The sequence below is a fragment of the Rhipicephalus microplus genome, chromosome 7 (genome assembly GCF_043290135.1).
Source record: "Rhipicephalus microplus isolate Deutch F79 chromosome 7, USDA_Rmic, whole genome shotgun sequence".
NCBI classification, from domain to species: Eukaryota; Metazoa; Arthropoda; class Arachnida; order Ixodida; family Ixodidae; genus Rhipicephalus; species Rhipicephalus microplus.
The window spans coordinates 29,347,216-29,375,131 of NC_134706.1; the positions used below are offsets into that span (position 1 = coordinate 29,347,216).

The window sequence follows — 27,916 nt, forward strand, 5'->3', positions numbered from 1 at the left end:
CCAACGAAAAGCGCGGTTGCGTTCGACGACTTCGGAAAAGCGGCCTTGCCCGGTGGATCAAAGTCGAAAGCACAGAGTGGCTAAATACCGCTTAGGGGAGAACACAAAAGAGAAACGGCACAGGTTTTACCCCTGCTCCTCGCGTCACTTACCAATTCCTACGGGGAACAGGCCAAAGTAGAAAATGAGGCGTGACGGCAGGACACAGCCTAACGTTCGTGTGTTTAGTAGCCTCAGGCCTGCTGGAAAACCGCCGGGACCGCGACCCCATCGTGTGCGATTAAAGGAACCATGAGAAAAGGGGGAACGGTCAGTTCGAGTAACTTTTGCACAGGCATGTTAAATATTGTTACTCAGTGTTGCATTGGAGATGCAAATTAGAGTCATTTTAATTGTGAATAGGTTACAAAATTTGATGTAAAGTTTGCCGAAAGAAAACCGCCGAACTAGAAGAGCTTTAATCATTTCTACGAATATACAAGGAAAAAACTGAACAAAATGTTTCATTTTTTTTGTGTGTTTAGTCTCATATTGCGTGCTTTCACTGTCATGTGGATGTGGCGGGAATAAGCAATTGAGGAAGAGTTGGAATAAACCGAACGATTTCGTAAAATGATAGAGTTTGGCACAACACAGAGGAGCTGTCGTTGTGCGCTATGAGAATTGAGAGCCATTGGTGCACAGTTTTAGCGAAACTCTGTGCATTATTGTGAGGTGCATTTGATGAGTATTGCACTTAGCATTATTTTTGTGTTGTACACAGAGGGTTACAACGTAACGTTAGAATAAGTCATTAAGACAAACTGTGAGGGATTATGCATCTAGTTAACAGTACCATGTAATTTGCAACGCAGTAGAACTGAGAGTAATTGTATCGCTCAGGAGAGCTCAGTGGGTTTTTTCTCTCAGAAGCGTTTTCATATGCTGGTAACTTTAACCAAATGAGCCTTTTAAAAAGCAATGTTTTGTTGGCTATATTTCGAAGAGCGATTGGTCAAGTGATCATATGAGCGAAACAGTAAGCTTTTTTAATTCTGAGCAAATTAAGAGTATTTTGGCCACAGTGTAAACCAAAGATTCAGAAAAGCTAGATAGCTTTATGTCTCAGTGGTAGACAATTATGGGCGGCCGTAAACAAAGACGGACGTTCGGACAAAATTAGCGCTCACTGAATTCGAGTTCCGGACCGATGCTCTCAGCGGGACAGAACCGTGTAAGTAGTCAGCGACAAAAAGAAGGAGGCTGCCGTTATATGTCTCGACGACAGTGGCAACGAGTATGATACGTTCTACTTGAGCCAGAATTTGGGCTCTGGTGAGATAACATATTGCGCTTCAGGAAATGAATGCGCTTGCCTTGCGTAGGCCATTCATCAGTTGCAGTGTTATTTCAGAGGTGCTAAATTTAAAGTAGGGACAGACCATTTTCCCCCTACTTGGCTGCAAACCGTGACATAAAAGAACAGTCGCCTTGTGAGGCAGAGCTTGATTCTTCGAAAATATAATTTTGGCATTGGGTAAAGGGCAAATTGAATGGAAATGTTGACGCGTTCAGCCACTCTTTCTAAACCATTCTGGAGTGCTCTTGATGTCACAAAATTTATATTTTAGTTTTTTTCGTGCATCTTATGTAAATTTATAAGGTAGCACGTCTGGTTTTTCAGCTCAAGTGAGTCCTGAGAGTTCTGAGTGTAGGCTTTTGTTAAAGCTAGCAATTAAAATTGGTTTGCCATCCCTCTTTTGGCTTGGTTTGTTCGAAGGGGGCCGAGTGCTTGCTTGTGCATGTGGTCCAGTTTCAGAAACAGTGTCGAAGATTCGGCAATCACCCGGACCATGCCACAAGCGAAGGCCAGTTCTTGGCATTCAACTACTGACCCTTTCGTCGTCCCTGCGAGCAGCAGTGTTGACCGCTGCCCTCCGTGACTCATCTGGCGAGGGGGAAGCTGTTATGACCGTCATCGGTAGGCGCCATGCTGTCGCTGAGAAGCGTAGCCGGGCCGCGTTCCCACGCCTGGAACCCAAGTTTTCTTGGAACCAGCGTCGAAAGCTGACGGGGGAGCGGCGCTCTTTTAATGCTTAAACAAGTCGCCGACTCGCCGAATGCCTACGCTACCGCCAGGTATTGACCCTGCTAGCCGGCGGATGAGACGTCAGGTCGCCACAAAGCTGTAAGCCGTTCCATAGGGGACTACAAAGACAGCCTATTCCTTTGAAGAAACGGCGACCGCCGCCACAAAGTGCCCTGCTAATTGAGCGGACAGATTGGCGGACCGTTTGATGTCTGCTGTCCGAAGCTTGGGACCCCTCGACCAGCGACATACACGACGAGCAAGAGCCTCTCTGGCGCCACCTTTAAGTGCAGTGATCTTGACTCGAAATTGGATGTTCACGTGCGCCGTGCCTGCTCGTACCTTGCACCGGTTGTGTGTGTGTGATTGGTGTTCCCCGCAAGAAGGAGGAGCCCGACAGGGCTTATAAGGACGCCGCTGAGTGCGGGACGTCGCTCTGGACCAAGTAAAGGTTCAACCACCACGTTCGTAGTTTGTGATGGCTCTGAACTGTGTAGCGGTTCAACCACCACGTTCGTGGTTTGCGAACTCTTAACCTCATGCTGTAAATATTTGTAAATAGTGCCATAAACCCTGTTCTGTTTTTCGCATCCTCCAACGTCCTGCCTCTTCCTTCGTCAACCGGCGGTGGAATCACCACAGCGTGCACTTGTGTTTGCGGCCTAGCATAATTACTACTAACAAATTACAGATCAATAGATATTTACTTGACCCCCCCACCAAACAAAACTGGACTTACTCTAGTTAACCTCCCTACCTTTCTGATATTTTTTCTTCTCTCTCCCCCGGGAACCCGATAGGGGTTCCCGCGAAAGCTCCTCAGGATCACATAAAGTTCATTTTCGGTCCATCTGTCTGTCTATCTATCTCTCAATCTATCTATCTGTCTGTCAGTCTGTCAATCTGTCAGTCTGTAAGTCTCTCCGTCCGTCTGTCTGTCAGACGTCTATCTATCTATCTATCTATCTATCTATCTATCTATCTATCTATCTATCTATCTATCTATCTATCTATCTATCTATCTATCTATCTATCTATCTATCTATCTATCTATCTATTTATCTATATATATATCTATCTATCTATCTATCTATCTATCTATCTATCTATCTATGTATCATCTGTCTGTCTGTCTGTCTGTCTGTCTGTCTGTCTGTCTGTCTGTCTGTCTGTCTGTCTGTCTGTCTGTCTGTCTGTCTGTCTGGCTGGCTGGCTGGCTGGCTGGCTGGCTGGCTGGCTGGCTGGCTGGCTGGCTGGCTGGCTGGCTGGCTGGCTGGCTGGCTGGCTGGCTGGTTGGCTGGCTGTCTCTTCCCCGGTGTTACGTTCTTTGACGCAGGAAAACTACTCAACGCAGACGCAGGTGTGGAGCCATGGGAACCGCCGACGACGCCCCGCAGGGTCCGGTGATCATCCGCCAGACGGTGTTTGTGTTCCCGAGAGAGCACTTCGACCCGAACTACGTGCGCCTGGTGACCCGAGGCCGAGACCCGGCTACCGCGGTCGCCTGTCTGCTGGGATTCTTCAAGCTCGTCTGCGAGGACGGATACAAAGAGGTGAGCCAGCGCGTCACGCACGTTCGCGTCTATAGAGGCCCTGAAGACTCTTTCAGCGGGGTCAATAAACGCTGATGGTCGGCAGTGAAGGGCCATAGTTTCGTACAAAAAGAACGATCTCTGGCCCTACGGCTTTGGTGCATAGCCTCCGAGAGGCCATGGTCTGCGAGAGCGGGAACGAGTTGGCGCTTCGGACAGCACGAGAACGATGGGTAGCAGACGGACGTGTCTTCCGTTTTGTCCTTTCTGCTCCCTTATAGCTCCGTTGGTCTTGAATCCGTTTTGTCGCGAGAAGGATCAGCAAATGTGCAAGACCTTCACGTCAACGCTCTAATAACCTTTCACGCTTACTGATTCAAATCCACTTTCGAAGTTCACAGTGGTCTAGTCTTTTATCCGGAAGCCCTACCCATACACAGCTGCGCTGTAGTGTCACGGCTGCACCTGCGCCTGCTGGACCAGTGCTGCGCGCTCACAGCACCGCCACGACACTACTCAGAACTAGTGTGGGCAGTGCAAGCCAAATCGAATAGATCTCCTATTTTATACAATGGAAGGGCGCCCGCTATACAGTGTTGAACGCCGAACACCAGTGTATACGTGGGCAGCTTGTTTAACCTTCTGGTGTTCTCTACGCGCGCCTACACTGCACAGAACAGGGGCCTCCAGAATTGCGCCTCCATCGGTTAGTGAACGGTGCGGTTGGGGGTCGAACACGTGCCCTTTGATGAGCTGCCGACCACCGCAAGCAATAATACGGATAGCGGTATTACGGATAGCGGCAACACGGATAGCGTAATATGGATAGCGTGGGATGGTAATACGGATACCTAACAAGATTTACGCTTCCACTCGAATGCAACGGCACGCGCGTTGATTGACAGATGCTTCGCGCCAGCTGCCTAGATGGCAACTGGCTGGACGAGGTGGACGTGGGCCGCATGAGTGGCGCCCCCGTGCGCCGCCAGCTTCGCGCCCTGAGCGACGACTCCGAGCCCCGGGCCACCATGGACGACTTCTACGTGCTCCTGGGTGTGCTACTGCGCAACCTGGCTTGCGTGCCCGAGCACCCGCTGCGTCACTACTGGTTCCTGAAGCGGGTCGCCGAGCTGGTCAAGCTCTTTCCGGGAGTCTCGGAGCCCCCTCCCGTGCCGCTGTACAGCCAGGCGCAGGCGGACGCCGTCTCCAACTTTGGCCAGCGATGGCCCCACACCAGGGCGGCCCTCTGCCGTGCCCTGCTCGGGAGCCAGTTCGAAGTGAGTGTTCTACTTCATTATGTATTGGGCTGTAGCGTACGTTACCAGAGTATGACATCGGCTTGTACCGGGCTGCAGCGTGTGAGCGCAAAGTAACGATGGCGTACGGCGTCTACCCTGCGAGCACCGACGTGTGGCTGTACGTCAGAGTGATTGTACGTCGCTGTCCCCTGAAGGCCGTTTCGAAGAACGTTTTTTTCATCGTGTTGGACTTACCCAGACGTGAAATACTCCCGGATCATTTAGAAAATGTTACCTACACCGGGGAGGAACTGTGCCAATACCATGCTCAAAGATGCTGTTGATATGCGCGCGTCGTGAGTGTTCTAGACGAGAGTCTGCATGATGGTAGCTGTGTTAAGTCTGTCCTCAACGGTGATGGCCCGTGTTGGCAAACCATGCTGAAAGGTCCGTTCAATGGATGCCCCTTTTGACGCCTATTCTATGGAGGGTACCAAGGCGCCCGTGGTGAACAGAACGGAACTTTAAGTCGACCCATGCGCTGTTTCGCATGCTACTCATGGTTCCTTTTAGTGAGAGATCGTGTAACATTTCTTTTTGCTGCCCTTCACTGCAAACATTTGCGCAGGGCCCCATGCGGCAGCTGCAGGAGTACGTCACCGAGAGCTGGCGCTTCGCTGGCATGAAGCACGTCTACCTCATACTGAAGTTCCTCGGCCGCCGCAACTCATGGGCCCTGGACATCATCCCCGAGGTGCGCGCCAGGGGTGCCATACTGCAGGTACAGTAAACCGTCGTACGACAATCGAAATATTTAGGGTGTGTCCGGACATTCGGACACCCGCCCTTCGGGATGACGAAGTCTGGTGGAACTTCACGCGCAGGATTTTCTCGAGGCGTACCTGAGGTTGGGTTCGGAGGGCCCCTACATGAATCTGTTGCACCTTACCGAGGTGGAGTTAGGTAATCGCAGGTGCCTGGGCATACACGTGGCGGCTGCGTACGCCTTCGCCGTGTTCGAGGACAAAACCTGGCTCCGATACAAGGGCATCCCACAGGACCAAGCCGAGGAGGCGGTGCTGGCCAAGATCAGGGCCATCAAGCGCATGGGCCTCGGCGCGCCTCCGAAGTATGGCCCATCTGCCGCCAGGTTCAGCGTCAGGTGATCACAGTTTTATATTTGGTGCACTTCAAGACTAACCAAAGCTTCTGGTTGTGTACTTGGCTGCACCTTGCAGTTGTCTGCAGCTTGTCTGCAAATACGTCATCGTCGCTGATGGCCGTAGCTAAACGCACCCGTCGCGGCTGCGCGATCGTTATCAAGAGACAGTTTTGTCTCGCAGCAATTCAAAAGTGCACGACCTTTGGAATCCCATCGATGGTTTCGGTGGCTCACACAGTTCTGCATGGACTTTGGCCAAGCCGCTTGGGACACATGATTGCGCCGATGGTCGAAGTAAGGCAGGTAGGCAGTACGAAACTGCCAGTGCGCCCGCTATGCGTCGAACTTCAGAGTCATTCCGTGAAGACATGCGTGATGCTGCAGGTTATTTTCTGAAGCGGCGTACGTCGCACCCACCATGACTAAAATCAACAGTGGCTGCGGTTGTGTGCCCTGCGCTGTGCCTGAAGTAAAAAGGCGGTCACTACTTTTCAACTCCGCCGGTGTCATTACTGGCCGAGTGTGTAACCCCTCTCAAGATCTTGCGCTAGCACTGTCAGCTAAGCTTGGTTTCTAAAACGGACACCTGGGCGAGCTGGTTGTTTCTTACCCCCGTATTCGCAAACGCTCCTCGACTCGACTTTCACCCTTCACTTGACAGAGTTGAGCACTGCGCCACCACTCGGCTGAAAATGACGCTGCGCCACTCAAGAGCCGCAGCAGACTACCGCTGATATGCAGTGACCTGCCGTGCCTAGAGATGGCGCTCCCATCGGTTTTCTCAAGTGAAGGCGAAGCGTTTAGTGAAGGGAGGTTTTAGAATACAGGAGTTAAACATAGAGGGGACAAAAAAAAGAACAAAAGGCTGAACACGCAAGACGCGCACATACCGAGCGATATGGTCACTAATACCAGATTGCGCTGCACGGTTCCACAGTTAAATTATTACCTTAACAAAGCTCGACTCAAGGCGTCACCGCTGTGCATTTTTTTCGCAACGAAATTGAAACAATTGAACGTTTCTTCTTATTTTGTCGTCGTTACTCTTATCAGAGAAAAAGATTTTCCCCATTACAAAAGCTAGGAATACAAGTAAATGTATACCAGTACTCTCATCACTTGGCGCGCCACTTCAGTTGGTTACTGCCACATGGATATATCCTACACTGTGTTTGACCACATCAATGCAACTAAAAGATTACCGTGCTAGTGAACCCTAACCTTTTCAGATCTTTAGTTTACAATTCGTAGCGATGTCTGTCAGGAACAAGAGATGATTTGACCACTTGCTCAGCAAATATTTTTGTTTATTGGCAGTTTTATCTCTAAACTCAATTTTTCAGATTGTATTTAACTTCATTTAAGTTTCATTTAAGTATCCTGCCGCCCGGTTCTTGGCCCATCCCCCTAGGTGGGTGCAGCGCCATCCATCTGAGGTCATCAGCATCACATCTGCGAGTTCTTTGTTGCGCGGGGCTTCAAGGTTGCCAGGAAACACGAGATGAGAGAAAGCCCTCGTGCAGACGTTTCACCACCCGGTGTCACTTATATACGCTATCCGAATTCCGCGTACCGTTTAAATGCGTCGGCCAGGGCCAAGGCCACGCCGACGTCTATAGTGCCGGGTCATAAGTGGAGTGCATGCGTCACCTCCTTAGCCAGCTGAGTTTCAATAGGCAGAATATTAAGAAGTAAAGACGTACAGAACATCATCACAGAAGTAAAGACGCGAAAGGCAAGGACCGACGTACCAGGACACGCATCTTGTACCACGCAGGCGCAGCCACGGCCAGATGACGACCACGACGTGCTCGCAGGAACATCGGCGAAAGGATCGGGACGCGCAAGGTCCGTCGACGGCGACCACCACCCGCTTCAAGTGCTGCGAGGCGACGCCGTCAGCCACAACACGAGGCCAGCAACAGGGACGCTTCCCTGGTCCACGTCTGCCCGCCCAACACGGCCCGTCTAGTCCGGGGGCGTGGCCAGTCTGGTGCGCCGTCTGCCGGGCGACGCCGTCATTCACAACACGAGGCCAGCAAGAGGGACGCTTCCCCGGTCCACGTCTGCCCGGCCAACACTGCCCGTCTAGTCCAGTGCCGTGGCCGGTCGCCTGCCGCAGCGCGACGTCTATTCCACCGCACCGATTCGCGGCCCCCCGGTTACGTATACATTGGCCGGCGAAGACAAAGATCGTGTCCAAGATGGAGTGACGTGTTTGATCGGACACGTTCCACGCCGTGTGGTTTACACTGGTTTATACTGGTGGTTTACATTACCATCGCGCCCACGACGGACGGCAAGGAAGCCTCCGTGTCGTGGTGACGATTGCCGGGCGGCTTCATCGAGGAAAATAAATTTTTCCTTTTGATAAATTATCTGTGTTGTTCGATGGTTAACTGGCTTTCTCAGCTCTTTGTGGGTAATGGGCGCCCGTAGGATACATTCACTAACGCCGTTACGCATAGGGTTGCTTACAGAATAGTGAACACAGATCCTGTCGCTAGGAATGTCTGTCAATAATAGTATAGTAATGATCCTGTCACAATTTGATTGGATGAGAGATGCTGTGGTAAAGGACTTCGGAAATTTTGGCACTTTAACGACCACTTCACGTGCACAGTATACTCCAGAAACATTGTTTCCTACAAGTTATATATATTTTTTTCGCACATACTGTAAGAACAACTGATGTTAGAAATATCAGGAGCCCTTCAGTACGGCGTCTGTCAATCGTCAATCTTATATTGTGGATTTTGGCAGTAAAACCCCCTATATTTGATATTTTCCGCATTGCACCTCCCCTCCCCCTTTTTTTGTTACTTTTTGAGACAAAAGTGTCCTATGCCGTGTCCATCACGGCTTCACTGACACATTTCCATCAGGGTGTAGAGAAGAAAAAGAGCCGTGACCAGGAGTCGAACCTACGACCCCTACCACCGCAGCGCTAAACGTTAGGGTAGCCAACCGAGCCAAGCTTAGTTAACCTTCCTGCCTTTCCTCGCTATTTTTCTCTCTCCCTGTTGCCCGGCTTAACGACGGCGAGCTATTTGTGTACGCCATTTACCACTGGAAGTACTCGGAGATGGGTGAGGCCAGCGTGTTCTGGTGTTACACGGATAGATGGCGCGCAGTGTCCTGAGGGTGCGCTTTAAGGGAACTGTCTACCGCTCGGGGAAAAAAAATCTTATTGCGGCGAAAAGCGTTCATCACATCAGTGGGAACAACCTCGAGCGAGCCTTTGATTCATACAAAACGGATTTTAATGTTAATTCTATGTTGAAAGTCGACAACGAATGACCCCTAGCGTCACCCAACTGCAAAGTGGTTCAGCCTACTGGCAGGACAAGGAAGTTCCCCGCAGGTAGACTCACTTCAATTAAAAACAAACACCTATAACTTGAAATTGTATTTTACGCACTTGAAGCAGCTTTGCGTAGGTTGCATCGACGTTTTGCTTCTTCTCTCCCGCCTTCGAAGAGGCGCCCGGTGGCGCTGCCGGCGGTGTGTTCGCATGCCTGCGTTCGTGCGTGGCTGCGAACGCCGTAGAAATGCGAGCCGCTCATAAGAACTACAACAAACAAATGTCTCCATGCGTTAAACGACCTCTGAATTATTTGTTTTATTGTAGATAAAACAAGGAGCCCGCAGAAACCGTGCGTGGTTTCAGTTTTCGACTTTCAACGGCGCTACAATCGTCGTCGCCTCAACCGACCAGTGTTGTGGGAATTCTTCTCACCGATGGCAGGAGACCATAGAGTTTCCCAAAATTAACTAGAGGGCACTCTGGCGCTGCAATTGTTGAGCGACCATGGGAATGATGGGTAGTACACACATTTGCCTAGTCTTCGTACTTGCGGGTGGCGAATCGTACTTGCGGCTCCGTTTATTGCTGTTTCAGTTTTGTTTTGAAAGAATGAACAAACCCTTTTAAACTTAGTGACTTGATTCGAAATTATAAGCCTAAACAAATAAGATTGTGAAGTCAAACGGTGCAACGTTTGCTAATTTATGTTTTCGTAAAAAAACAGCTCCAAGCCACACGAACACTCACGGAGCCAGAAGCAGGCCAGAAGTACGATAATTAGACAAATTTTTGTACTACCGATCATTCCCATGCTCGCTGAAGTGCCGTGTGTTGCAGCTCCCATAGACACTAGTGCCAGAGTTCCCTCTAGTGTATATTAAGAAACTCTATGAAGGAGACGGAACGCAGATGGAAAAAATTCAGTTCTAAAGATCTCTGCACACTTTTCAGAGAAACAGCTACAAGATTAGACACTTCAGATAGTATGTTTTTTTTTTTGTTTTCATTGCGACACGAAACAGAAGAACAGTGAAGGGTAGTAGACAGTCCCTTAAAAAGGTCGTCGCCCCGCGCGCGTCACACCACAGCGGGGTCTCTCGTGAACCCGCGTTTGTGTCGTGATCGCGGCGGTCTGCACGTCTTGGCCTTTCACCGCTAGAAGGCGTTGAAGTTACAGAAAGCTTAAAGTCCCTCTATATATAGGGACCTTAAGAAAGCTCTGAGGTCACTTCGCTCGCTGCATGGGGCCACGCTTGGGAAATAAGTGCGCTGCCCACACACAAATAACATTTGTGAGAGTTATTATTGAGAACCAATGGACAATCATATCAGGGAAAGCGTAGGGGATATTGTTAGAAGTAATTGTAGCACAAATATGAAGAAGGAGAAGTGGACGAAAAGATTACCTGTAACCGACAGGATCCGAACCTGCAACCTTCGAATAACGCATCCGATGCTTTACCAATCAGCTATGGTAGCGGTCATCCCCCATCTACTCTATAGGGTATATATACGCACTTAAGCGTGGGAGCGTTAGTCAGAGCCACCTGTTGTCGTTACGGCGAGCGTGGAAAAGACTTTCAGTCGCTTTGTGCGTGCTTAGTTGTGCTCGAGTGGTGTGCTATAAGTGTCAACTGCGACTATTGATGCTTGGTTCACTCTCGTGTTGTGTATGTCTTTTAAAGACGACAGTCTTTCTTGGGGACCTTCGATGAAAAAAATTGTTCTGTCTGTCTGTCTGTTGGTCTATTCTTAACAGTATCTATACTCGAAACGGCACCACTGATATCCCAAATGACCGACCCCATCCGCAGCGTCCACCAATGTTGCTCAAGTTTCAGCGTTCATACATGTGCGATTTTCGATTGAAAAGCAAATATTGCGCACATCTGAGGCACCATAACAACGCGTACGTATTCGGTATGTGCGTCTTTTACTAGAAAATGCATACACAATTAATTCTAAGGAGCGTAGCATTTATTACGCTGCGCTGACCATGCAACGCTTGCACGAAAAGTCGAATGTTTCCAACGCTTTGCTAAGACGACACGGTGGTGGCACCTACCAGTCGCCTTGCGTTCTATACCTTTTTCAACTCTGAGACGGGCGCGCACACCCGTCTCAGAGTCGTGTGCCTTGTTTTCCAAGAAAACTGCCAGATAGCGCTCATATCTCACGTGGGACGTTACTTGATGCGCTCGTTCGCCTCCGCTGCACGCTCGGGGCACTCGCAGCGCTTCCAGAATAGGGAGCCTTAATGTACGCGCGTCTCCGTGTTTTAGGGTGGTGTCAGCCTTTGACCCACCACTTGCCGCCACCCGCTAAAACACAATGTTGCGCCGTGTTGTTTCTTGCGGTCAGGCGTTCCTGCTCCTTCGCAGTGCACCAGCTGCATGTTAACGCGGGTGTGCAAGCTGCGGTATGAGCTGCGTCTGATTACCCCATAGACGTAGCTTCCGCTACGACACCATCCTCGTGCTAACCACACATAACAGAACTTTGAAGTCTATATGCCAGGGTGCTGCGTGCCACAACACAAAACAATCTGGAGACCTTCCCGCTTCCCGACTTGCTCTAGCCAACGGAAACGCTGGGCTACACAAGTGAAGTGAGACTGCTTGGAGGCGACTACTTCTCGTCGTGATTGTGAGGTAAGTACGCGCTGTATTGCGAGTGGGTTGAGTATATCAACGCACATTTCGTGAAATGGCTGACTTAGCCATGCACTGAAAAGCAGTTTGAGCAAAGTAAGCACGACAACGTGCACAGTATAATAATGAATTAGGCTTCGTTCGGCTACGCTGTGCGAGCGGAAGATGGTTGAGTATGCTTGTTTATCCTTGTAGTAGTCAAAGCACAGTTCCTCAATAGAATGATATGACTAGTCGAATGTGTGGTCCTGCATGCATTCACTATCTGCACTTTGTCGGTTTGCGAAGCCATCGCTGCATTCGTCGCGGAAAACTCCGGGCCCGTAGACCAACTACAGACGCTCCCGTTCGCTTCTTCCTTTTCTGGCAAATGTTCGCATCCCTGCAATTTACTCGGTTGCAGAGAAAGGGCATTTGCAGAGGTAGACAGATGAGCCAATGAACGCGTTCCCTGTAGGCGCTTGTCTTGCACAGTTGCAACGCAACAAACTTTTTGTGTGACTTGCCATGGGGTATTCGTTCTTCGCTTCAATGACACGTGCAACCACGCCGAAACTCGCTCAATAATTGCAAACAGGACTTATCTTCAATGACATAGAATGCGACAGATTTACTGTTCGTGTCCGTCCATCCTTCTATCTGTCGGTCCTGAACGGAGCAGCATATGTGCAGTAAGCAAGTCGGTTGTCAGCCCGTAACTCGAAATTCTCTATGTGGTGCATCGTTATTTGTGTCGTCCTTTTGTTTTATAACAAGACACACAGATGATTTGATATCGTAAACTCTGCTTTTATTTAGTGCTTGTAAAGAAAATGTGTATGAACTCCGTATATGAGGTCGAGCCGTGTATGATTTTTTGTCTCATTGCTTTACTCTATAGGCCCACTGCGAGGACACCAGCTTCTAGCAAATGAGGCAGGATGGTTTGAAGACACAAGGCCAGATGCCGTTTGGATGCTGTTTGCAATAAAATCTGACCTGGAAAAACTTGATTTGTCTCTCGTTGCTCCCCTTTGCTTTTCTTCTAGCCTAATATACATGCTTGTGGGCATAGGGGGAGGGCGGTGTAATGTGATTGAATGCAATGCTTACAGCTTATAAGGTTTTTAAGCAGTCATTGTACAGATTCGTTCACAGGAACTAAACTTGCTGTAAGAAATTATATTACGGAGAAACCCAATGTTTAGGGTATGAGAAGCAGGCTAGCTGAGCTATTCGGTTATCAGAGAACATTGCGAGCTAGCCGGTTGTTTGTTCTGCCTTCCCTGTCGTCACGAGTTCCATCATATAAACAGCACGGTTTCAAGCCTTGCACTAAGAGGCCTTTGAGGTATTTGCAGTGCTAAGGTGAATATGCTTCATGAATGGCGCGCAGACATTGAAATCCATTCATAGTGACATCGAGGTTCTCCCCCTCACAAATATATAGGCTTCCTAAATAACCTCACTCCGCCAATGCGGTTGAGTCTACCAAGTGGGAGAAACGAACTGTTTTAACAGTATTTTATACAAACTCGAGTCACGAACATGTCTTTCCTGTTCTACCAAACCACGGCTAACTTCAGAAAACAACCCTTCAGCCTTCAGCAGTTCCTATACAAAAAAAACCCTGTTCTCGTTGAAACCCACGCTGCCATCAATGTAAATGAGCGACATATTAGAACCAACATGGTGGTCCGTCAAGTATGGGGGCCGTTTTAGCCAGTTGTAAGCAACCATGATTAGAGTTGTCACCACCCTAAAACACGGAGACACGCGCACATGAAGGCTCCCTATTCCAGAATACCATTCACCGATTTCTTGCGCAGAACATCAAATGAGTGTTTTGTTCACTCTCACCACACGCACGACTATCGTCTTTCGACGAAGTTTGCAGATTAACATGCAGATACGGAGCCAATTTTTTTTCGTGCTTCTTTTTGTGCTTGAGGAACGTGCTGCAAGTTTTGATCGGCTTGCCGTCCCTCGCATGACATAACTTGAAGCTATAGCATTCATTTCTTCAACTTTGTGGTGAAACATTGCACAACAAACGCTCAGCTACCTCTGTGAACACGCGTTTCAATTTTGTATTGTTGGTTAGTTCCTGAACAGCTTGGTGCGACCCACCCAGGGGGACAGGCCCTGAATAGGACAGTGCCTTGCTTTATTATAATATTTGACTCTTAAAGGAAAACGTTGGATTCATTAGATATTACAGCTACTAATTAAAAATTGTAGGGATACGAAAAACATGTGAAATGAATGGAATAACCAACACACACACCCAAACGTCTCTGCCTAAAACAACTGAATACGTTTAGCATTCCATTTTTTTAGAATCTTGTCACAAATTTGTAACAGCGTTGAAAACGCTCCCATGGCTGAAACCAAATGCGATTGCGCCAAAAGAAAAAAATCACCAAAAGTGACAAGATTAGGTCCAACTTTCGTAGGGGTTCTTCTAGTAGTCTCTTCCTTTGAATTTTAAATCTTCAGCATGTCAAAAAGAAGTCCCGATTACAACGACAAAGGCCTCAGTCTTTTTTTTTCTTCCCAATTCAGCTGCCGCACATTTAGTGGTCAATGCCGCGTGGAGGATTGTGCCGTTCTTCCAGGAAACAAGTGGACTGCTGAGAATGCGTGGAACACGCGGGTGACAAACACCAAGCCTGACCTCTGGACCGGTGATGAACGAACCGAAGTCTTTAACGCAGTGATAGCGAACGCCGGGGCCACCCGTTATAAGTATACAGAGTGCTTGGGTGACAATTCTTATGGGGCAACTTGTATACCTGCCGGAGCACTGTGTGTGGTTGCTCGCCAACAAGAAATACGGTGACGACAAACTAGACTATTACGCAATCTTTAATAAACGACAGATAATAGTTATTTTTCTTAAGAAAAAAAACAAAAGACTCCATCTGCATTGCGATATCTTAGAACAGCGCGAACATTCATAGGTTACGTTTTCACGGGTTGCCCTCGCTTTTCCATACTGTGCGTTACTTCAGTGGTCGAGCGACCACGTCACGATAAAGGTGTCCTCAAGATTCCGGTACGTCAAAGCAAAGGACGTCGGTGACGTTTTGGGTCCGCTTTGCCGCCCTCCACATCGTCTACCAGCCTCTGGTCTCCTGGCAAGCTGGTCTTCTTGAAGTGGACTAGTCTTGCGCGTCCCTCCTCGAACCTCAAAGGCGACGGTTGTGTCGTATCAGTCGAGAACCTTTGCGTCTGGCTAGTTGGTCGGGACGACGACCAACTGGCCACGACCAACGAAGTTGCTGGCAACTGACCAACGATGTTCCTGGCCACGAGGAACTTTGTACGCTCGGCGCCGCCTTCCGTCCGGACTTGGAATGCGGTCCGACGACGGTGACTGCTGAATTTTGGACTCGTGGCTGGGCGTTTTTTTTTCCTGGAGTCACGTGAACCTCATCTCGGATATGGCACGCGGATACTAGAGGTGGTCGAGTTGGTACAACATTATCGGAAAAGCCGTATTTTACCTGCTAAATATTAAACTACGGAATTTCGGCCAACTCCCAGAGTGGCTGTGTGGCAGAACGTTATGGGAACGAACAAGCAAACAAATAACCAGACAAACAAAGAAACGAACAAACAGAAAAAAACAAAGCACGTGCAAACGTGTCGAACTGCTCGTGTTAGCTCGCGATCGTGCTCCACGCGTCACGCGCACTAGTCTCTCGAGCTCGGCCCGGAACCGTTGTCTTCGTTGGCGCTCGACGCGAGGACCTTGGACCGCTCATCCGCTTGGTTCGCCGGCCTCTTCTTGGGTGGTCTGTTCCTGAGCGCGACACGTCGAGAGAACCTGTCTTCGAGGTGAGCACCCGGTGCCCCCTAGATGTCACCAGGCTATGGGCGACGCCCAAGTCTTAGCAGCGTTGTCTGAGGTACAGATAGCGATAACTGACGTGTCCTTGGAAGCGGCATAGCCAGCGTAACATCTCGGTATTCGGTCATACTAGCGATGCAGCGGCTCCATGTAGCCGTGTTCCGAAGCTGTCACACGGTGATAAAACTGCGACGCAGTTCGGTCTCTCGGTGGTCATAAACAAATGAACGTGTCTTCACGCTCTGCGACGCTGACGTAAACGCCCGCGACATCACCGTCTCGTCCGCCATAAATGGATGGATGGATTGATGTGGCTGCACCCTTTGAAGCGGGCGGCGGCGTATGCCACCTAGGCCTAATGCTTAGTGAACCCAAAACTAGATTTATCTTTTTTTTCCCTTTAAATAGTGAAGTTGAGGACTGGTATTTTGCAGTGAAGAGTTTAATTTTCACTCGTGGCTCGACTTAGCGACCAATTAGACAACCTCCTTCTAGTTAATTCTACCTGCTCCGCTGCACGGTAACGCCATTCCATTAACCCCGTGCATGCTAACTGGAAAGTGTGACTGTCTACTGGCGCGAAGCTTTGCGTTAGCGTTTGTCGCGTTTGGGCCGTAATGTATAGTAGCAGAAACTGCTCCCCGTTACCGGCACTGCTCAAACAGCTTACATTTAGCCTGCGTTAATTAAAGTGGGCTGAATTTAGAAGGATTTCAACTTGGGCTTGTTGGTTGGTCATTACTGGTAAACTGTAGCATGTAACGGACGTAGAACACAGTGCAGAGACGTGTGCACCACGCGACTCTTTGCTCCTGTCTACGTGTGCACACAATGGTTTACGAGTAACGGGCTGACTGTTAACTAGTTTTAAGTTGCCACGATACAATAATTAAAAATAATACTACATTTTTAATTACAGGTGAATAGCCGGTTGGTTTTTATTATTGCGTTGGAATTTGGGCCATCGGCAGGGGAGTCAAAGCATAGTTGTGTTTGTGGCCTACCGTATCGGTTCGTAGCCGCACCTGTTCGCTATAACATTTTTTCGCGGATTAAGCCTACCTGCCTCGTTCGCTACGCTAAGTCACGACATCGGGAAAATCTCTCGAAGCTCTATATGCATGGCGGCGTCTCTTACCGAGACAGTACAAAGGAAAGTTGTTTAGAGCTAGATTGAAACAGCACGCTTTTGTGGAAATTCACCGTTCATTGTTAGGGTGGAGGGTGCGCCGCGGTGGTGAAGCGGTTAGGCTGCTCGGCTGCTGCCCCGAAGGTTGAGGGTTCGATTCCTGCCGCGGAAGTCACATACCGATGGAGGAGAAGGGGTAGAGGCCCGTGTATTGTGTGACGTCAGCGCACGTTGAAAATCACCAGGTGGACTCAATGTCCGGAGCCCTGCACTGTAGCGGCTTGCATGATCATAGCTTGGTTTTTATACGTTAAACCCAATGTGTTATTTTTACTATTTTAGTTAGAATGGAGCATCGCAAACAAAAGAGGTTTTGGGAGGGGTGCCCTGAATCGTCTTCTGCGGGGTATACCGTACTTAGTGAGGCCTGATGTTTCTTCTTGAAAGCGGGAGCATTTGTTGTCTCATACTCGGGGAGAGCATGCGTCAATCCGTGCCCTGGAACGGTGCCAGCTGTGGCCTCTGAGCCTTACCCTCTGCGCAGCGGTGCATAGTTACAGTTGCACTTCCCCAGCGGTGGCCTCTCCACCCAATTCTCTCTCATTAATCACGTGATCACTGAGATAATTCACAGACAAAAGGAAAATAACAGAAAATTAAAGAAAAAACCATAGTCAGTCGCATGGCCATAGCCGTTCGCCAAACACACCTTGTAGTTTACAAAGTATCCAACTTTATACATTTCGGTCAGTAAATTACTGTTTCCACTTACAAATCAAGGGGTAATTCATTACAGGAAGTTTTCCGCAATAGCGCCCCTCACCGTCTCGCTCCAAACGCAGGAAAACTACGCAACGCACACACGGGTGCGAAGCCATGGCGACCTCTGACGGCGCCCCGCAGCGTTCGCTGTTCGTCCGCCAGGCGGTGTTCGTGTTCTCGGGACAGCAGTTCGACCCGAACTGCGTGCGCCTGGTGACTCGGAGTCGAGACCCGGCCACCGCGGTCGCCTACATGCTGGGATTCTTCAAGCTCGTCTGCGAGGACGGATACGAACAGGTGAGCGATGGTGTCACGCACGTGTCGTGTCGAAGTTGCCCCGAAGACTGCTTCAGCGGGGTCACTGAACGCTGCCGATCGGTTGTAGGAGGTCGTAACCTCGTACTACAGTGAACTCGGACGTTACAATGTCTGTGAGAACTGGAACGAGAGGTGGTTCATACTGCACGGGAATGATGGGTAGCAGACAGATTGGTCTATAGGCTTTGTTCTTCGGGCTCAGTATGGCACCGTTTGTTCTGAATCCGCTTCGTGGCAAGATGTTGAGCGGTATGTGCGGCAGTTTCCCTCAAAATACTTGATCGTTTTGGTTTGCCAGTTCAAGTCGGCTTACAAAATCCGAAACCAAAACACAACAACGAAGGAAGCCAGAGGTGCGTCCAAAGCCTGCAAGTATATACTGTGCGAGTGACCGAGAGAGGGTGCTACGTGACGGCACCATTATCATCATCATCATCATCGGGAATTGGCCGAGAGAAGGCACTACATGATGGCACCATCATCATCATCATCGGGACGGGGAGTTGTGGGAGTTGCGTGTGTGGGAAAAAAGGGAGTTAGGCGTGGTTGTGGAGAGTGGCAAAAAAGCGGCGCGTTCTGCGTGAATTAGGGCTAGCGCGTGACAATACAAAGACTAGGCAAACTTGTGTTTCTACCCATCATTCCCATGGTGGCTGAATGATCGTGGCATCACGGTTTTCTCTAGTAAATTAAGTACAATACCATACCGTCGAAGCTACTCAGGACACGTGGGCCAAAGATCATAACGTTAGGTAGCACAGCGTTTTGAATTTACAGTTATGAAATCAGCCTGGAAACACCCCCTCCTCTCCCTACAAATTATGTCACATACCTGATTGACACCGCCATATACCGAAATTCACGGCCATTGGCTAAGCATTGTGTTATGCGTAGTTACCGTAGCTGTCATGAGAGGCCACCACATTGCCGAAGCCACGTGGCCCGTTTGCTCCCCCACTTCCCACTTGGATACCGTCCTGGCATGTCACGCACTACTGCATGGAGTAAAGTACAAAGCAGTGTAATCCAGGCTAGTTTCGTTTTATTGCGTAAATTTATGTGCATCATGTGAGCAACTTTTACTTTCTTCGTTCTGTGTATTTGCTTACTCGTGCAATGTCATGGCGTTTCCCATCGTATTCGCCTAGGTAGTGATAACTGTAGGCCACCGGATTCGGATAAGTGCTGGTTTGGAGCAGGGGCGTGGGCAAAACTTTTTGCGGGGTTGGGGGGAGGAGATAATTACGTCTTGAAAGCGACGCTCAAACGTCCTCCAAGTTTGTTTTTTTTTTCTTTCCCGATAAATATTTCACTGGAGTTTTGATGATCCTCAGGGTATGGTGTAGAGACAAATACAGACTCGGGGCACCCGCGTAGTACGTGCCAACTACAGTCCAACCAGGCCCCCTAAATGGATTTCATTTCGGTAAAACGTGCCTTGGGTGCACTGATAGAGCTTTCTGTGTGTAACAACCGAGGTTTTACTTTCAAAACTACAATACGAATGAGGTATTGGAGGTCTCAAGATATATCGACCATCTGCATATACGAAGTAGTAGCTGCACTGCCAAAGCTGTGGCCTCTCCACCCAATACTCTCCCATTAATCACGTGATTGCTTGAAGTTACTTCTTGAAAGAGAAGCTCAAACGTCCTTCAAGTACTGGTAAGATGGACAGGGTAACGAGATCTACCGCAGTTCGACATGAAAGCAACGCCACATAGTTTGCAGAGATACGTGTGCATCCAACCCTTCACCTTTGACAGGTGGTCCGCGCCAGCGACGTCGACGGCGTCTGGCTGGACGAGGTGCGCGTGAGCGGTGCCTTCGTGCGACGCCAGCTTCGCGCCCTGGGCGCCGACTCCGAGCCCCGGGCCACCATGGACGACTTGTACGTGCTTCTGGGCGTGCTGCTGTGTAACCTGCCGCGCGCCCGCGGCTCCAACCAGAACCGCGACTGGTTCCAGAACCGGATCAACGACCTGGTCCGGCTGTTTCCCGGAGTCTCGGAGCCCCCTCCCGTGCCGCTGTACGGCGAAGAGCAGGCTGACGCCGTCTCCAACTTCAGCGAGCGGTGGCCCCGCACAAGGGCGGCCCTTTGCCACGCCCTGCTCAGGAGCCGCTTCGAAGTGAGTGTTCTACATCACAATATACTGGGCTGTAGCATGTGTTCCCGTAGTAACGATGACGTTCGACCTTTAACTTATACTGCCTGTCCCGTCGTGCGTGTTCTACTCTGCAGCGTGGCACCCAAAGCAATGATGCCGTTAAACGTAAGAGCGTGCTGAACTGTATTGTATATACCCTATTTGCACTGAAATGTGGCGGCATATTACGCAGTTATAGGCCACGCCCTCTAAGGGGAACTAGATGTGCCGTATGCCCGTGTCTTTTGGAACACGACGTACACCAGGGAGGCGCAGTATCAATACCGTGCTCGAAAACCCCTAGGAGATGCACCCGTCCTGAGTGTTCTACCGTATTTACTCGCATACGTTGCGCCCCCTTTTTTTCGCAATTTGGGGCCCCGAGAAGGGGGTGGGCGAATAACGCGGGGATTTCGCGAGGGCGTGCGAGGGCATACGAAATATTGTGCGACAGTTCTAACGCGCGCAATATATACGTCTAAAAAATTGGAGCAGGAACGAAATGTTCTTGTAAATTTAGAAGATTTAGCACGTAAATTAACCAGTACCTTCCTGTCACGCTCGATCTAGTGGGAATCAATGATCGCGAAGCCCGATTGGGAGTCATCGTCGCGGCCGCTGCTACCGCCCTTCCAAAGCACGTCGTCCTTGGTTTTGTCGAGTGCGTTCAAATGACCCGTTTTCTTGAAGCTCTTCGCAACAATAGTGGGAGAAACTAGGTCCCACGAAACGGCGGTACCGGGTGACTTAGGCGTTCGCACATAATCGAAAAGGCCTTCTTTAGTGGCAGGAAATTTGCATTAGAAAGCGCGCACTCCTCTGTTTTCTCATGTACCGATAGCGCCGATCGTCACAGGTTGAAGTACGTCACTTTGAAATGCTTTGCAGTGGCACGGTTCCCGTTTTCTTCTGCAAAATTTAGAATAGCGGGCTTCAGTTTAGCCGTATATACATTGTTACGGGGAAGCTGGCGTCCACTGCGGAGTTCCAGAGCGGGGTTGTGTGAAGACCCCGCACCTTCCACCAAAAGATGTTACGGGGAAGATTTATTCACCGAGAGCTGGTCTTGCTAACGGCTTAAAGAGCGCACAGTCATGCAGGCCAACGGGAGAAGCTCGAGAGACCAACCCGCAACAACCACGTTGTGGTCTTCTTCATTTGGGTGCCAATTCAGCTGTGTCGGGGTGACAGTTCCATACACGTATCAATATAATTACTGTATCACAGCGCAAGGGAACCATTATAACGCGTCGGCCGGATGGGCAAACCTAAACTTCGGAAATGGACCTTTAGCACCATCATCACCATCATCATTTCTTCATCACCGCGCCGCGCCTCTCGCGCAGCTGATGCTAGCTCGAGCTGCACGAGAATTAGAAGGAGCTGACACGCCTGGCGTGGCGGACGCTGGTAGCCGACGTGGCTCCGCTTCAGGCCTGGAATGAAGTGGCGAGATCGGCACGGCCCCATCGGCCGCCTTCGACGTCATCTCACGTCTCTTCTTCTCTCGCCGCTACATTGGTGACCCGGAGAACACGCCCTTCGCCGAGCGGCCCGCTGCCATGTTCCCGCAACTCTGCCCGCCAGTGCCGCCGTTCCAATCGACCTACCTGAAGGTATGGTTCATGCAGCTCGATGCCGTTCTGGCGTTGAATGGCGTCACGGACCAGCCGCTGATGCACGCCATTCTTCAAGACGCCCTTCCGGTAGAGTTGCGTCATCTCTCTGGCACTTCAACCTCCAGCCAGCAGCCTTACGATGACCTCTGCTCGGCGGTGCTTGCCAGATATGGTGTCACCTACCACCCGCTGCCGTTCACCCGCGACTTACAGGTTTCGTCTGCGTCGCAGCGTGCGGTACCCTCCGGCCCGAAAGTCTTCACTGACCGGGACTTAACTTCCCCGACTACGTCTCCTACAACATCTCGTCCGACCACTATCAACGCGAGTCCCGCGTACGAATTCCCATCCGATGAGGTTCAGAACATTCGTGCTGCACGCGACCAGTAAGCCACGGAATCCGACGAGCTTCTTCAATACGTTCCTGTAGCCAACGACCGGGTCGCCACGAGGCGCATTTTTTCGAAGTCCTCAGCCGATTGTCCCTCGGGCACTCTCGCCACCGGCATGTCTTCTCCGGCCTACACAGACCACGATTTCTCAGACATGTCAGACTCCACGACGGCTTCATCGCCGCATGCCCTGGAGTCTGCCAAGACTACGGAAATCCTCACGCTCACTATTCGCCCCTTGGTCGCGGAGACTTCAGCGTCGATGATGTCCGAAGGTGCCTCCCCACCCACCTCGACGCTCTCTGCATCCTGCGAGCAGCGACCATCTTCAGCCCCGCAGTTTACCGCAGCTGAAGTTAAAGTCATAAACCGTCAACCACAGCCAAACTTCCGAGAGGCTGCGACTATGACTGACGCAGCTGAGGACGACTACCTGGCGCGCCTATGGCACTGCAGGCTACATATGCCACACATGCTGTAGAGGTTGTCATCGATCATTCAGACCTCCACACCAACCCTCATGCGCGGAGAACCGATGGTCTTTCAGGTGTGCCACCCGATCCTCATCAAAGCTCACGTCTTCAGAGCTTCACAACTATCCCCCAGAGCATTTGGCGCTGGATGCAGTCCGCCACGCAGGCTCGTTGGTAACAACAGCGACGACGTGCGGTTCAACTGCATATCTGCCCTCTTGAGAGCATGCCAACAAAATCATCACGTTCGGCATAATACAGAGAGGCCCTTTTCCAAGCCTCTCGCTAAACAGTCATGTGTTGCAGCCTTGGCCTTCAAGACGGCGCAAACACCTACGAGGTTTTCTCGACGCAAGGGCCAACCACTTTCCGTGCACATGACTAGCCGCAATGCACGGCGTTTCCGCATCCGTCGACTCGGCCACACGCCCCGGCAGGCCGGTCGCAGTGCTACGCGGAGGCCGGTGTTTCATCGACAGGGACGTCCACACCAGCACGACCGCGACGCTGCTCCTCGTCGACAGAATGCTCGGCACCCTGTGCGCTGTCCGAGACCCCGCTGTGGCTGTGAAACTTCAGCGCTCGGTCATCATGGGTGCGTTCCGATCCTTCATACTATTTCGCGCACATTGCCGGCGCGAGCTCTGCAGCGCCTGTCCACAGTTCCAGCTGTGGGCACGTTTGTCAGCCGCGTCTACTCGAAACGGCGGGTGCGCATTCGAATGGTCCCGTCGCGTAATTGTGGGATGGACGTGTCTATGAACACAGCGACCCGGCACTTCTTTCTTCGTCCCTTGCGCTTCTCCCAGAGTCGCCCACCGGAGACACACTGCCTACTGATGGCCATAAACATTGACAACCTGGACTGGCCAAATGAACACTTTATGGATTGCCGTTCATGTATATAGCATTTGTCGCTCTCTTTCTTCTTCACATGCCTTCAAATCGCGCAAAGAGCTAGGGGGGAGCCCTGTAGCGCCATCATCACCATCATCATTTCTTCATCACCAAGCCCCGCCTCTCGCGCAGCTGATGCTAGCTCGAGCTGCGCGAGACTTAGAAGGAGCTGACACGCCTGGCGTGGCGGACGCTGGTAGCCGACGTGGCTCCGCTTCAGGCCTGGAATAAAGTGGCGAGATCGGCACGGCCCCATCGGCCGCCTTCGACGTCATCTCACGTCTCTTCTTCTCTCGCCGCTACAGACCAAATGTGCGTTGCAGCGCGGACGCAGAGAACGAGAGGAACGGTTAGTGTAACGGGCCTTAGAGCTCGCACACCTCCTATGCAGAAAGTTTTTGTGCCGTGACGCGAGCGTGCATTCTCGAGGGGGTAGAGATAAAACAATAGAGGGGGGAAAATGCTCGAGCAGTTCCGTCGACCTGTCTGCAGCTAGGTTTGAGTGTTCATGCACGGTATTCTGGAAGCCCTACAGTCCGGGAGGAGTCCACAAAGGAAAGGACTGCGTACTCGCAGCTCGTTTGAATTTCCTAGTCTGCTTGGCAAGGTGCGCGCCGTCCGAAGGATTGGAAAGTATCTTCGTGCGCGCGCCCGCGAGCTGGCTTGGGGAGGGTCGGGGAGCGCAAATTATGCGAGTGAGTATTTTTCTTTTTAGCAAAGCTGGCAAAATAATAGGCGAGCGCAAATTATGCGAGTTCAGCGTGTACTTGACTGTTGGTATGCTACGTATATCGGTAAGAAAAGCATACTCAAAGATCGGTTGAATGCATGTGCCTCTCGATGCATGTTCTCCCGGTGGAACCTGTACCTTATACAGATTGATATTCTCACACGTGATACTTGTACCATGCGTATCATGTTTGTCCGATTATATAGGTAGCGTTGCTTCTGTATTTCTTCAGACCTTGTTCTCCATAAACGCGCACTACAGTGTGGCATTGTCATATATAATACAGAAGATCCTGCGCTGATGCTTACTGACTGTCTGTCACTATAAACATTCGCACAGGGCCCCATGCGACTGGTACAGAACTACGTCTCCATGCGCTGGCGCTTCGCTGGCATGAAGCACGTCGAACTGATCCTAGAGTACGTCAGGGGCCAGAACTCTTGGGTCCTGGACATCATCCCAGAGCTGCGCGCCAAGGGTGACAGACTCCAGGTAGCGCATGTGTACATACCTCGAGGATACCGTATAAGAGGCGGGAAAGCGTATAATGCTATGCTACGCGATATCATACGTGTACCACGTGCTCGCGTTGCAGACTGACGCGGTGAAGCGGGCTGTCAAAGTCATCGCGGTGAGTTACACGACTGTGTAGACGTGACGTGTGACCACGCGGTGGTCCAGGTATCCGCGAAAGTCCAAACACACTTACCAATGCATCATTCCTGTCGTCGCGTTGAAGACAGAGTTCGGCAAAGCCTCGCGAATAGGTTAACACAATACAGCGGATCCATCTACATTGTCGTATCGTAATTGGCATACAATATATAACACAACTTGGAGAAGAGTGGCCTCTTCGAGACGGCCGAAATTCGATGGCCCCGGGCTAATATTCCGCGGAACTGTTCCATGCGTGTGTATACTATGTGACGAACTATTGACGTGCCACAAAGCGTAACCTCCCATGTAGTTTTCTTCAAAGGTAGAATTCCCCTAATACGGGACCTTCCCCTCCACACTTCCTTGTAAAAAAACACGGCCATGACCTGGTGTTATACAAGCATGTTGCATCGGCCCTCACGTCGGAATTGGACACATAAATTCAAGTTTTTAGAAAGTGCAGTATGCCCATAATTACATCATTTTCTTCTCTTCACCGAAGTCGCCTGTCGCGGTAGTCATGGTAACGTTACAAAACGAGCGAATACGGTGTTCTCGTTGTCTTTAGCGCCATTCTCTGCCACCACACAGCCTCGCAAGGCACTTCACGATTGTGTGTGTTTTTGTTTTGATCGTGAAAGCCCTGCTGGATGACTCTGGCCACGTCACCCGATCTGTAATGAAGAGAAGGCCGAAGTAACACTCGGGAGTTGATGCGCGTGTGTACGGCTTTCGTGTTGAACCAGTGCTACATCGATTCAGAACAAGCCGCCACACATCAATAGAGATATCGAGGTGGTGTCCAGATCGGGACACTTCAAAAACACTCTTTCTGAATGCCCTGGAGGATCTGATTGCACCTTGCGCGCAGGAGTTTCTGAAGGCGTACCGGCGGGTGGGTGTGGACGGCCCCTACATGAAGCTGCTGCACCTCCCCGAGGCGGCGACAGCTGATCGCAAGCGCCTGGGCCTACACGTGGCCGCTGCGTACGCCTTCGCCGTGCTCGAGGACCAGGACTGGCTCCAGTACAGGGGCGTCCCGCAGGACGAAGCCGAGGAGGCGGTGCTGGCCAAGATCACGGCCATCAAGCGCATGGGCCTCGGCGCGCCCCCAGTGGATGCCCGGCCGCCGCCCCCGTCACCCTCAGGGACGGCGACGACGACGACCCCTCGAGGGGCGTGGACGTCGCCGCGGCGGGCGAGCCCGCTGCCAACCCGGCGGCCACACGGCTGTAGACGTCCACGGCAGGCACGTGATCCCTGTTGTATATTTCGTGCACTATGTAGATCGCTGGACAAAGCTTTCAGGTTTGTAGTTGACTAAATCATCAGGTTGTCGGCCGGCTAACGGTGGGAAAGACGTGTTATTATTCATTGGCTTAGCTAAATGCGCTCCTCGCGGCCACGCAAACGTTATCACAATACAGTTTTTGTCGCGCAGCGAATGGAAAGGGTATGACAAGGATTCCATAAACTCTTTCGGATGCTTGCACAGTTTTTCTTGTGGCATCGCCGAGCCGCTTCGGGTGGATGGCGGCACCAATGGTCGAAAGTAAGGCATGCAGATATATTGTGGTGCCAGTGGCCAGTGCGCCGAAGTTCAGAATCGTTCCACGAAGACGCGCCAATCTGCACCTTCTTTTCTGAGACGGTGCCACCTCTACCGCGACGTGCACCGTTTTACCATGAGGCGAATTAACAGTGGGAACAGTTGAGTGCCTCGAGGTGTAGCTGAAGTGGCCAATCACTTCTAGCTCCACCTGTGTCACTCACTACTGGCCGCATGTTTAACCTCACTAAAGCTCTTGTGCTAACAATATCAGCTAAAACGAATGCTTGTTCGAGTTGACTCCTTCTTAAGATAAGTTTAAAAAAACAAATGGCTGAACAAGCAAGACGCACACATACGGATCAGTGTTTTATTTGTGTGCCTTTTAGTAAAGTAGGGTTTCGCGTTGCCAGACGATTGGTGCTGCGAGAAGTCGTCTTTAAGACGTTTCACCACACGGTGTCATTTAAAAGTACGTTTAGTACTCTTCAAATTTCGCCTATACCGTTTAAAATGCATCTGCCGCGGCTGCGGTTGAGCCCACACGTCTATGGTGATGGGTCCAGAGTGGAGAATGCTGCCCCCCTTGGCCAGCTTGCTGTCAAGAAACGGGCAAAATGTTTATATCTGCGGATAAGCAATGAACGCGAAAGACAGAATGCCACATAGGAGTATGCGCTTTTCCTATCATACGCAGGCGGCGCCACCAGAAGCGCCTACAAGGCCGAGAGAACCGGAACGTGCAAGGTCGGGCTGATGGCGAGCAACAACCACGCAACAAGTGCTGGGGGATGACGCCGTCGCCCACAACACCCAGCCACTAACCCAAGGCACCATTTGGTTCATCGTCGCTTACACCTGCCCGTTCGACACCGCCCGTCGGCCAGTGTCAGAGCCAGCCTGGCGGGTCGCCTGCACGTCGAGCGGCTTCTTCGGCACCGAACCACATTCCTGGTGCCTGGACACGCGAACAGCGGCGGCCGAGAACCATGATCATCTCCGAGCCGAAGTGACCTTTCGTAGGACACAACCCCACGGCTTGAACCGTGGTTTCACGAGTAGTTTACGGGGCCGCCTCGCTCACCGTAAACCACGAGACGATTGCGGGGCGGATCCGTTGTTGAAAATAACAATTATTCGTTTCGTAAATGTGCTTTGTTGTTCGATGGCTAGCTGGCTTCCTCGACGGCTAGCTGGCGGATAGAGGGCGCATGTACGATACATTTACTAACGGCTTTAAGGGCAGGGTTGCTTACATAATAGTGAAGAAAACATTACTGAATAATAATTGCTAGTAATGATCGTGTCGCGATGTGATTGAGACGCTGAACTGAAGGGTTCTGCAAATTTCGGTGGTCATTCGTTAACGTCCACCGACATTACGTGCACAGTAAACATCCCAAATATAGTTTCCTGTAAATTATATATTTTGACCCCCACTGTGCGATGT

The 27,916-nt window shown here is 50.7% G+C and overlaps 1 protein-coding gene across 1 annotated transcript in view; it reads left to right on the forward strand.

Moving 5' to 3' along the window:
• The first annotated feature begins 17,785 nt into the window (after positions 1 to 17,785).
• The window catches only part of LOC119185366 (uncharacterized), a 71,505-nt gene continuing 61,374 nt past the window's right edge, over positions 17,786 to 27,916 (forward strand). The window contains exons 1-3 of the mRNA XM_075869947.1: positions 17,786 to 17,981; positions 19,769 to 20,131; positions 24,600 to 24,752. Coding sequence (XP_075726062.1) covers positions 17,799 to 17,981; positions 19,769 to 20,131; positions 24,600 to 24,752 — 699 coding nt within the window. The 5' untranslated portion in view covers positions 17,786 to 17,798. The remainder of the gene's footprint in view (positions 17,982 to 19,768; positions 20,132 to 24,599; positions 24,753 to 27,916) is intronic.